This window comes from Anser cygnoides, chromosome 3 (assembly GCF_040182565.1).
Source record: "Anser cygnoides isolate HZ-2024a breed goose chromosome 3, Taihu_goose_T2T_genome, whole genome shotgun sequence".
Taxonomy (NCBI): Eukaryota; Metazoa; Chordata; class Aves; order Anseriformes; family Anatidae; genus Anser; species Anser cygnoides.
The window spans coordinates 9,585,362-9,598,041 of NC_089875.1; the positions used below are offsets into that span (position 1 = coordinate 9,585,362).

The window sequence follows — 12,680 nt, forward strand, 5'->3', positions numbered from 1 at the left end:
GTGAAAGTGAGGGAGCATTCCGCTTCATTATTACTACACTACCTCTTCTCATTATGTCACTAATTTTCTAATTATCATGTTCTGCTGGGTGAAATCTATGAATGTGAAAGCACACTTTCAAAGGCCAGAAACATCCCATTTTTCTTGTCTGCAAAACTTAAAATAAAGCTACAGCTCTGGAGCAATAAAATACTTAAGCTTCTGGATGAGCTGAAAACACATTTCTGCCCTTTAGTAACGTCCTGAAAGATATGCCCCTCAAAACTAAATTTGTTGAGAAACCACCTATGGGGTGGAGGGCTGTAAATGCTTGTACATGAAACTGAACTTGCTCTGACTGCAAAGTAATAGGATTTTCTAGCTGTGGAATAGTGACTTTCTTCACTCTTGCACAGACACAGCAACGTTCCGCCACGAAGATTATAAGACTGCTGATGAAGCAAAAGAATCTAGACTTTGTCTTAAAATGGTGTTGTTAGGGCTGGGCTAGAGAAATCATACTCATACTTTTGGAATCAGTTCTGAGTGTAATTTTTTTAATAGACGTAATTTTATCAAGGAGAGACAGTGTGTTCTCAGCTCCTCCTCAAGGATCAGGCTTCCCAGTGAAGGAAGAGTAAAGAGGATCTCACTTAGATGTGTAAGAGAAGTACTGAAATTCCCTAGGCATCCTAGATAAGGCAGCACTATGAGGTTCTGAACACATGCAGAAACAGAACAGTAAGTGTGTGTGGGGTATAACACAGTCCTGAATGGTCTTGTCAGCTCAGGTCTTTACTAGTTTAGGCATTTATGCTCTGTGGTCCATTTCGCAATAAAGAGATACTCTGAGAGACTGAACAGGAATATTGAAATGTCTCACATAGGTGCATAATGTCTATCTCACTTCATATGCCTACATCTTTTTTGTGACTATAAACCCAATTTTTAGGTCTTTGTACTTGCTCCTATACATTTCCTAGAAAGCTGAATTCCAGAAGATCCTTGTATCAAGGTTTTTTATTGCAGATCCTTCTCTATTGATAATTATTTTTTCCACAAGGCAATTTACGAGCAGGCAGTGGGAATATTTCCCCTAGGGCTTTCATACTGTGAGAAAAACATATGCTCTCCTCACTTCTGGTTAGCTCTGGAAAGGCAACAGAGAAGGTAGCAGCATTAGGAAGTGGGTGGAGGGTGGATCCTGAGCTCAATCTGACATGCCTTAGCTCCTAGGCTTTACTACCACTTTGAATTTTTGCTCAGCCAAATGACCCAATAGAACTGAAATGCTAAAGGAATAAATGAGTCTATTCCCATGTACTAGTCCCTATTCTCAAACCGATACAATAACTTTAGAGCTGTTCTTTTCCTTCTTAGTAAGTTAATTATCATATTTCCATAGGCCTATAATGAATGACAACTACATAGACTGTTGCCTGAGCATCACTGAAGGTGCACATATAATCATAAAGCATTCCGACTCCCCCCCGCCCCCCTCCTTTTTTTTTTTTGGCATGACTCTATATGTATTGACTTTGCTGGTATTATGCCTGTTCAGGGCAATTATGGCCATTTTAAACACAACACAGGTGTCAAACAAAGACAGGTTTTGGAAGACAGCTTGCAGAATACAACAGATGGTATCACTTCTGCCAAAACCACCCACAGTTTGAAAGCGGTAGTGGTTTAATGGGCACAAACTTCTCAGTAACCAGAACTAGAGATATTAACTGGTTTCTAAACTTCTAGTTAAAGCTCTTCCCACCTCAGCCATGTGAAATAATTGCCATCTGTTAGGAATGCTTTTGATGAGGCAGGAAGAAAATGGAAACCTTCAGGGAATATGAGCAAACAAGGACTTCTCTCTAAGTTTTTTATAGGTGCAAGAAGTTTTATCCTAAACTTAGGCTATATATCTAGGTTCATATTTAAGTCAATTCCAGACAAGGAGAATTAGAGGGAGCAAATAGTGGGATCCATGTGCTTCCATCTGTTCATCTCTGCAAGTATTGCATACCTTCCCTGCAGTGTTCCCACAATTGCTGGTAGCATGATAGGCCAAACAGAAGTTCATTCAATTCATACTTCTGATTTAATTCATCCTATACCTGTCCAGTGACCCCTTGTGACACTTGTCAAGAGAAATCACTGAAGGGTTTCAGAGACAGAAAGAAGGCAGAGAACCACATAATTAGAAGTAGATAATGAAAATTACACCAAATGATCTTCCCACTTTGCTTGTTAAGTTGCACTTCAAGTCACTGCTGAATGCCTAAACTGGCATCAAAGTTTTGACAAAGTGTTCACAGATTAAAAAAAGAAAAATAGAATACCTCTTATATCTAAGCCCTTCTTTCACAACTGTAATTTACTTTAAAAAACAAAACAAAAAAACCCCCACACAACAACAACCAGAACACAAAAGCTATTACCTTTATGTGTTTTACTCCACAGCTGACAATTCTATTCGGTTGATATTGATCCCAGGAAATATCAAATATCTGTTAAGAAACATAGAAAGTTGGTATTTTGAATTATACGCTAATTGCATCTAGGCTCAGTTTGCTTTTACCAATTTTTAGGCATCATATCTACTGCAATCTATGACTAAAAATGAAAGCACAACATATAGGTAAATCTGGAACTCCTTGTAAACAATGATTAAGTCAAATAAGGCCTTCTCACCCAGTTCTGTCAACACACCTCATTTCTGCCTTCACATCAGTGATCTATACCAGCTCCAAGATATTCTTGAATAAACATATTTACAGTCTCAAATAAGATGGGAGTCGTGTTGTGAGCAAATGTTCCTCCAGTTTAGGGATGAAAGACTGGTACATTTGTCTTTGTTCATTATTTTAATGTGAGGTACGATATGCAGCTTAACCTGAGTACAGAAAGACCCCAGTGACAAAATGAGGTATAATTCATCTAACTAATCTATAGAGATAAAACTGCGTTATTCATTTTGATTAATGTTGCATTTATAAAAGCATACATCAAAAAAATTAGCATTAGATCCTGTATAGCTTATCAGAACAAATTTACAGTGTATTCTATGACTATGGGATTATGTCAAATGAAAAATACCACATAAAGTTTGGAAATAACAAGTTTATATTTCTGCTCAAATTTTCAACAGCATGTCATTTATAGACTTCACATCTGTGGCATTCAGCTTTTCAGTGTCTGAGATGAGAACCAATGAGGTTACCACAATCACTAGTTACTGCAGGAAATAAACGTCTGTAGAGAAAGACAACGGGACTTTTTGCTAATTCCAGCTCTTCAGCTGTTACTTATAAATCATCTGAGAATTTCAAACAGCTTTCTAGTGCTGCCCTCCTACAAAATATTTATCTTGTTTATAAAAATCATGACTTACGGTAGTTCAAGTACTATTTTATGTTTTGTTATACAAGCAAGATATTTTGTTTTCAGAAATGCCGTATGACTCTGGCAGACTAAGTCATTATAATTTGTGGCCTAATTAGACATGCATTCTTTCCCACTCCCACTTCAATGAAAAATCTCCCTTTTCTGGTTGTGAAAATCTACGGAAACTAAGATTTTAGTAGTTCTTGCCTGTCCTGGAGTCTTCTGCTAATTCAGAACCTGATCTTGTGCCTACTGTAGTTAGTAGCACAAGGTGGTAGCAAAACTTCCACTGACCTAACTGGGAAGTGAATCAGTCTGAAAGAATAAATTTAAATAAAGACTAAGAAAAATTCTGTTGTGTTGTGAACATAGTAAAAATAAATTACCTGACTGAGGGTGGTGAGGCACTGGAACAGGCTGCCCAGAGAAGCTGTGGATACCCCATCTCTGAAAGTGCTCAAGGCCCAGCTGGATGGGGCTTCAGGCAGCCTGCTCTAGTGGAAGGTGTCCCTGCCCACGGCAGAGGGGCTGGAACCAAATGGTCTTTAAGGTTCCTTCCAACTCAAACAATTCTGTGATTCTATGATTCATCCAGATAATACATAAGATGCAGATTGATTTATATGCACACGTATACTGTAAGGAAGGGTTTAGTATGCTGCTCTGCTTGCATATATTCTATCATATATAAATACTCCTTCATATGTAGTAAAATATTGTAGTATTTCAATATTGTAACATTCTAACTTGTTATAATATAATTTGCTTAAGAAAAAAGTTGTCAGAATGTGTCCAGAACTTATTTTACCATACAGGTGTTTGTGCTTATATATGGTTGGGAGTTATTTTGCATACGCTAACCTTGTTTAAACATTTTGTAATACTGAAAAATAATCTAGACTCAGACCTGCTCAGTTCTCCTATTTACAGAGGTTATTATGACCCCCTACTTGAAGTTAATAGCTAGAAAAGGAATATTTATCCTAATTATAGTTCACCTATAGGTAACTATCTTAAGCAAAAATAAAAGGGAAATAACTAAACTTTCCCTCAGGATAAAATGTATTTTTGATGTATTCAGAAAAAATATTACCCTTGTCCACTGAGCTAGCATTTCACATCTCATATAAAGGGCTATAAATCATCCTGATCAGTGTGTAATTGCAAAGTATTTCCTCCCTAGGCTTGCTAGACAGCCAGCTCAAGAACCCATCATGTGCCTCTTTCACTAACACTGTGCTTTGTTTGGCATAACGAGAAGAAATAAATATCTAATTTGGTATTTTAAAAGCTGGTAGAATGTACAGAATTACCTCTGCATTGACCTGATAGAAACAAATGAATAAATAAATAAATTTAAAACACTTTTGTAACTCCCAGACAAAATTCAATAAACCTTTATACAATTACCCTGTCTGAATGGCCTGTAGCTGTTGCCAGTAGTTTTCCTCTCTTCCAGTCCCAAATACACACTGTATTTTTGGCATCCAGACCCACTGAAGCTAAACGCTAAGGAAAAACAACAATAATAATCTAGTTAAGAGAGAATCAACTCAAAAATCAGTTTATTGTACTTCAGGTTATTGTGTGTACAAATGTATCTTCCCATTTGCCTTGTGTTTGAACTATATTGCTAAAGGCACCATCAAGATATCCTTGTTAACCACTTGCTCACTGGAGAAAGCACTGAAATGTCTAATCTTGTCTAGAGTCAGGTAATTAATTTCATGTTACCAGTGTCTCAAATAAAATTCTTATCATGAAAGAACTGAAGTACTCATTTGAGGTGAACAACACTCTAGCATTTTGATCTATTAACCTGATAATAAAAGTGAATTATGGAAATACAAGCTCTCACTATTCCCAAATACACTTCTCTTCATTATACTTGTTTTGTTGAGGTTTAGAATCTGAATTGGATATACTTTTAACAACCACCTAACTTAGTTTGTCGGATAACCTTCCAGTGATTGTGCCCAACTTCACATGATTTCCAGCAGAGTTTCCTATTAGGCGGGATATCTTTGACATCTCTGAAAGTGTTCAAGGCCAGGTTGGATGGGGCTTTGAGCAACCTGGTCTAGTGGGAGGTGTCCCTGCACACGGCAGCAGAGTTGGAATCAGATGATTTTTAAGGTCTCTTCCAATCCAAACAATTCTATCTGTCTATGATTCCATGACTGATGGGAACAGAGACTGCTGTGATCTGTGAAGACACATTGTGATGTGAAGACTGAATTAGTGTGAAACATACTGCAACTGTACATACTGGATATGATGCCAACTGACATATACTGCATAGGGATATATAATGGTTACACATGAGTAACTTGCACTGCGGGAAGTGTCTGTTTCCCACGAAAAGAGTCTCTCACAATCTCCTAGTTCAGTAACACTTTCTAAAAAGTCACATCTGTTGCATCAATACTGCCTGTCCCTTACTCTTCTCATTGTCCCATCCACAAATGTCTTATCATAAAGATTTAAGAGTCCAACTAAAGCTCCTAAGCATTCTGCTCTGTTATAGGAAAGCCTGCACTTCAAGAACATGCAATGAATGAAACCTTATTTTGGCCTCAAAGATGAGCAGATGAATCATCTGATCCAAATGGGCATATGTTTCAGATATGACATGGACCAGATCTTCTCCTTGAAGATTTGCTTTAAGAAGATAACTTGCAAACTGAATCTCTGTTCTGTAAGTTTCCTTCCATTAAATGTCCACTATTTTTTGCTCAGATTTTCAATAGGCAAATTGGTTAAAGTCTAGAGATTTCTGAGTTAATAGAAAACCAGTGCTAAAAGAAAACAAGTGCAATTACCAAAGATTCCTTTAAAACACTATATTAGAAAAAAAAATAATACTAATTGCTCTAAGGCTACCAACCACTATAGAACTGAGATAAATCATTATTTGTAAAGAAACAGAAGGCTCCAGTTATCGTTCAGTAGCAAAATAAATTATAGACAAGATACTCCGTACCTTTTCACGTTATTTTAAAGTGTAAAAACATAGCGTACATCTTCTTTAAGTTGTCCACTTCCAAAAAACTCTAGTTTAAAGGCAGTAGATACACATGCACCCTGCACTGCCTCCTTAACAGTTACAGTTCCTGTATTTTAGAGCAATCAAATAAATCCTTTTTACATTTGGTTGCTTGGAAATTAACATAACATACACTACAACCTAATATAACAGCTGAACTCTGCCTAGTGAGTAATGCATGACCCAAGCAATTCTTACCAGCAAGTGTACTAAGCAATATGGTATTAATGAAAAAAACATGTATATTTTCCTCTGAGTTTCTCCAAGTCCAGACTACTTTTTATATGCCTCTCACTGACAGAAAAATACCTGAGGCCTTGTTAAATTCACCCTTGTGAGAGTCTACTGCAGGCACGTGAAAGGAGGATTATTGTAGCAAACATGTTTTATTCACTCTTGAGTAATCTACACCTACCCGGGAATTGGATGTACTGATCAAAACACAAGATATTTTCTCATGGAACCATCACTGATTCCAACTTTTTCTCACCTTTTTTATACTGTTCTCTTCCCCATGGAAACCATGGCAGTACTTACAATATCTTTTAGATTCATGATTTTAACATCTGACCTGAACTGTAGCTCCCAGTCAGGAAATTACCACTAGTGGGGTAGATGGACAGTGAAACAACTAGAGGATAGTAACTAATATTTTATATTTTCTTTTTTCTCTTCAGTTTACCGAGGAAGGTCTCCTGCTGGCAGAAGAATGATAAATGCTGAGTTTCCTTTTTGGTTGAAAGGCTTTTACTTTTAATACTCCTTTTGGGAGGGACTTTGACAGCATCCTGATTAGAGAATTCACAGAATCAATAGAAGAAAATATCTGCCAAGTAGCTTATGCACATAATTAAACAATTATTTTTAAATCTACACAGACTTAGAAGATCTGGCTAAAGAAGCCTACTGCAACGTAATGCTGAATTTTGAAATGTATGTATGCACTATGGCAGTGCTCTCCTTACTCTTTTTTATTATTATTATTAAAGAAAGTACACAAAAGGATCCTTATAAAACAACTCGGAACAGAAATTGAAATATGAAGCATTAGTGAAATACTTCTATATAAAAGACATCAGCTTTGTAGGTAATTCTGTAAAGGGTAGATGTTAGTACTTTCAAACTCTAATTAGTTCCTGGTTCAACAAAATATATTTTTAATTATATACAAACTGACAGCTCTTCATCAAACATCTGAACAACGTGCAGATTCCCTCCCACCAAATGTCATTTCCTGCTTATACAGAAAAAGCCCCAAATATCTATTTTTAAATAGCAGCTGTTCAGCCAGATATTCAGCTCCCTACAGTACTTTTAAAATACAGTATTAACTACAGATAACATTAATAGGAAATTTAATATATAAATCTCTAAATTTCAAAGCCTTATTGAAAGTACATAAAATAAAGGAAGCATATAAGCTATCTTTGATTTAAGCCACTTATCTATCTCCTCTGTATATTAGAAAAGACAACAAATACTGTTCACTCTTCATTACCCAGTTTGTGGTAATTATGCCAGGGAAGCACTGCAGAGACACCTAAGCTGTCTCCATGCAGTGTCAGTTGAATTCCAGCAGGAAGTAATATTTCAGAACTAATTCATTTGAATATCTGAAAACACCCCAGAGTTTCTCATAAAACAGGAGCTAATTAGCTTGACTAAACTATAAGTGCGGTGTCACTATTTTGGGACCTTTGCTAAATCCTCATACTAGAGCCACGCGGCCCTCAACACAGCAGTCACCCTTGGAACCACAGTTTGTGCATAGCAGAGCCGAAGGAAGACAAGTTGATTTTATGGGAATCGAGCCCAGGCAGAGAAGCAGAATTACCTGAGCTTTTCCTCAGTCAGTACTTATTTAGAAAGATGCAATAGAGAAAAGAATACATAACTTTTTGCATCTATACCTTAATGTTACTGTTGAATTGTTTTGTATTTTGAGGCTAAAATACAAATCTTTCTTGGATACTAAGAGACATTCAATAAAAAAGAATAAAAGGCATGCACTTAAACGAAAGGTGTGAGCCTTGTGCATGATATCTGTTTGGTCCAATCGTAAGATGCCAGCTCCCTGAGGTGACTGTGCTGACTAAATAAACTGGAACTGCTAGCAGCTCTGAATTTCGTATACTTAAAGACTTCACTCAAAGCCCTTTAATTTTGGCTCAGCACAGCACCTTCTTCTGCAAGCCAGAAAGTGCAGCAAAAAGCCAAGATACATCATCCATATTTAGATCAATGCTGGAAAACATTTCTCCAGATATAAAAGCATTCTATGCAAATTTTCATTTCCAGAATAAACTGCAACTTCTCCAACGTTTCCAGAAAAAGAATGTCGCTGTTTTGCAACGTCAACACAGCATTAAGTTCAGTTCTTAACTATAGGTAGGCACCCAGCAGGACTTTCAGAAGAGCCTCCAACTTTAACTCATACTGACTGGGCTCTTGGCCAACTATGTAACTTTTTAGTAGGGGTTTTTAAAAAGTTTACTCACCTGTCTCAGGAAGTAAAACAAGAGAAAATTTTAAGAACACATTTTTGAATAAACAATATCTTTAAAATATTATAGCATTTGAAATTTTCTTCTGTTGATTTGGGGGTTTTCTCACTTCATTTTTTATTCCACACTTCCCAGGAACACCTTTTTCTTTAATTAGAATCGGCACATGAGATTTCAGAGGAAATGGATTTACTTTAAAAAAAATGGAGGAAGATGGTTGAAAACTAGGCTTAAAATAGAAACTTACTTCTAACTTCTAATGAAGAAATATAATCCAAAGAGGAATAAAACCACTGTGTGGTCAATGGAAGAGTAATTAGGCATATGATAGCGAAGTGCTTCTCTGTAGACATCTAACTCTATGACATGATTTTAAGAAAAACATTTAAAGGCAAATCTGCCCTTTTCAGTTTTAATTCTGATGTACACAAGCAAATAGAAAAACCAAGGAGGATCTGTGCAAGAATCCAGGAATCAGCTAGATCTTCTAAGCATTCCTAAAAATATTTCAGCAACCAATTATAAACTACAACCTCAGTCTTACACCAGAAACCTGGACATCAGTAATGACAAAATTGCACTGTTAATTTTATAGAGAACTATGAATATGAAGTAAATATGAAGCATTTCTCACTTTTATATAAATTGTGACTGAAGAAGGAGGAAAATAGATTTAATGTTTTTTACTAGCTCTCCTCCAGGGAAAAATTCAATACGCTTACCAGAGAATAGCCCACCATTTACTTACGTTAATATTGTCTAAAAATATCATAAAATCATATAATAGTGTACAAAACCATACACTCTGTGTTCTAACCCCCTTTTTCAATCAAATTTACTGTGTATCCCAGCCAATGAGACTCTTAGCAGTGAGATTACTGGAGTCCCTCTGCCAAAAAAGCTGCAGGATTGTAAAGACTCTGCCAGGAAATGGTCTCTTTGAACAGTAGGTGCTAAGTATGTGGTGAAGCTATTACATGTGAGCCAGGGAGGGCCATTTCTTGTACGGCTATTTGTCCAACAACCAATGCATCTACTTGAATTGTAGGTTGAGGTTTTGGTCTTTGAAAGAACAATATTTGCAGTCCTTGCATTAAAACAATTAATCACAATAGGAATTTCAGTACTACAGCAATGCAGCTACCTACACATATAAAATACTTATATATGCATATTGCCTGGAATCACAAATCAAACTAAATTAAAAGCACAGAGAAAGAAGATATACAAACCTGGCCATCTGAATCAAAAGCTAAGCAGGCAACTCCATGTGTGTGTGCATCCTTAAGAACAGAAACAGTCTGTACACGGTAGGAATCCCAGATGCAGATGTAAGGGTCCTTTCCAACCTGCCCTGTAGCTACTAAAGTTTTATCTGGGTGAACTGCAAGACTGAAACAGAATACAATTTAAGTTACAATACACTTTCTCAATCAGTAAAACAGTATAAAATGCAAAAATGAAACTAAAACTTAATTTTTCTTAGTTCTCAAAAACCATCTCCATCTTTATTATATAAAGACCATATAAACCATATAGACCATTTTCTCCAGTCTCCCTTTACATTCCCAGGCACACATCTAGGTCTTTATATAAAAAAACCATCTTTATTATATAAATATATTGAATTACCGTATCAACTGTCTTCAAAACTCAGTCTATCCCATTATCTACTTATATCTTAAAATAATATGTTTGAGATTGACATGGTGACTGCAGAATACAATTTATCATGCAATAATGTTTTAACTACACATTTTAAGGAAAATGTAACCAGAAATTTTTTACATGGGTTTTTATCTTAGTCTTTTATGGCTTTATGAAGTCAGTGGGTGATTTTCAAAAATTTATTCCACTTCTACACATTAGCTTAAATATTCTGAAATACGGATGAGCAGCTGAATAAATAATATTTTTCACAATTTACATTCAAGATATCCTCTCATAATTACAAGTTTAAAAATGGACTTAGAGGATACAAAAACAAACTTTCTCCTGTATTTGAAGAACAATATTTGTTCTATTGAGAGGCAATGGGCACAAACTGAAGCACAGGAAGTTCCAGCTGAATATGAGAGGGCACTTCTTTACTGTGAGGGTGACAGAGCACTGGAACAGGTTGCCCAGAGAGGTTGTGGAGTCTCCTTCCACAAAAGGAGATACGCAAAACCTGCCTGGATGCCAACCTGCGCAACGTGCTCTAGGTGATCCTGCTTGACAGGGGGGGTGGACTAGATGATCTTCAGATATCCCTTCCAACCTCGTCCATTCTGTGAATCTGTGATTCTGTATTTTAAGATATCCTTTTAGTTACTGCCACCCAAGGAGAGGTAAAATTTACTGTACCTTTGTGAGTTCACTTCATTTTTCTCTAACAGCCAATTAGAAATAGCACCGAAACTGCACAAAAGCCTCTGCGTCAAGCATCATTTCTATTACTTAAGCCCAAGAAAGGTGGCAGTGTTTAAAAAACTGTTTCCTGGTTGTCAGTGATCAACTCCACTGGTGTTCAGTACAATTGCTTGACCAGCTCTATATTACATATTTATTAAACACAAGCCTCTCAACTTTTTTGTTTTCTGTAGTATTTGTGCACAGACATGTTACTACAAGCTGCTCTAATGCCGGTTCTATTAGCAGAATCAAAATACATCTCCATGCACATTCCTTCAGATACGGAAATCTCCACCAGTCAGCCCACAGTATCTTTCTCACTCCCATGCCTAATTGTGAACTTCAATATTTACTTCCATCCTGAGCTGGGAGATTTTCTCTTAGATGTCAAATATTCTGGAACCATGTAGTAACATCATGTAAAAAAGAAATATATATATATCTTCCTCGTCACACACAACAGATTTTCATTGTAACACAAAAAGACAGAAGGCCGCCACTTAGCAAACTTCATCCCACGTTAACAAAAGAGTAATGCATGCTATCAGTAGTGACAAAGTACCAGAAACTACTCTTCGCAATTATTCTGAGCTATTGTCAGTCTATCCTTCAACCCTTAAAATATTCTCTTTGACAAAGCCCAAAGGATCTAGTTTGAAAATCTAGCCTGGGGATGTTAATAATAAAAAACTCTCCCTAAGGTAATAGGAATACAAAGACAGTTTTACACTGTTATTCAGGAAACAAATTAGAACAATGTCTGAATATGTGAGCTACAGATGGAATTATGAAAAAATATTCTATAAATAAATTGGCATTCAACAGATGGCTTAGGGCAGCTATTTTTTTCTATTCCAGTAGCAGATAATACTAATTACGGAGAAGATTCATTAAAAAAAAAAAAAAACTTAAGGACATTTCAAAAACATATGTACTCATTTTTTCATGTTAAAGAACAATTCATGCAAAAAGTACGTGTATAGCATAATGTCCAATAAAACAATTTTATCTTCTCCTGCACTTGCTCATTTCTCCTTTTCTTCCTAGGCTTGGATTCTACGTTTCACTGTGTCAACTAGTTCACTAGGGGAATAAAGGATGACTCCACCATATTTAAGTTCTGATACTTATAATTCAGTTAGATTACTTTTCTGCAATGATAAAAATAAAAACCAGATGGAAAAGATTAATTGAACTAATCTATCTCACTGTTAGAACAGAATTGCAGCTTAATTACATCTACCACCGTTTTGTACAGTTTGGCTTCCACATACTAAAACTTCCTGTCTTACGTTTGGTATTTCTGTTCCTGGATATGAACAACAACACATTCCCTACAACCTAAATACGTCCATACCAAACATATCTGTTATTTG

The 12,680-nt window shown here is 36.2% G+C and overlaps 1 protein-coding gene across 6 annotated transcripts in view; it reads right to left on the reverse strand.

The window, feature by feature from the left end:
* Nucleotides 1-12,680, reverse strand: part of EML6 (EMAP like 6) — a 137,608-nt gene that overhangs the window by 78,279 nt on the left and 46,649 nt on the right. For 5 of the 6 annotated variants that reach the window (XM_066995418.1, XM_066995415.1, XM_066995414.1 and 2 more), the window contains exons 3-5: nucleotides 10,143-10,302; nucleotides 4,771-4,869; nucleotides 2,415-2,483 (exon numbers count right to left, since the gene is read on the reverse strand). In XM_066995418.1, coding sequence (XP_066851519.1) covers nucleotides 2,415-2,483; nucleotides 4,771-4,869; nucleotides 10,143-10,302 — 328 coding nt within the window. Of the gene's footprint in view, nucleotides 1-2,414; nucleotides 2,484-2,685; nucleotides 2,870-4,770; nucleotides 4,870-5,303; nucleotides 5,338-10,142; nucleotides 10,303-12,680 lie in introns of those variants that run through there. The other variant, XM_066995419.1, reaches the window with a different exon arrangement.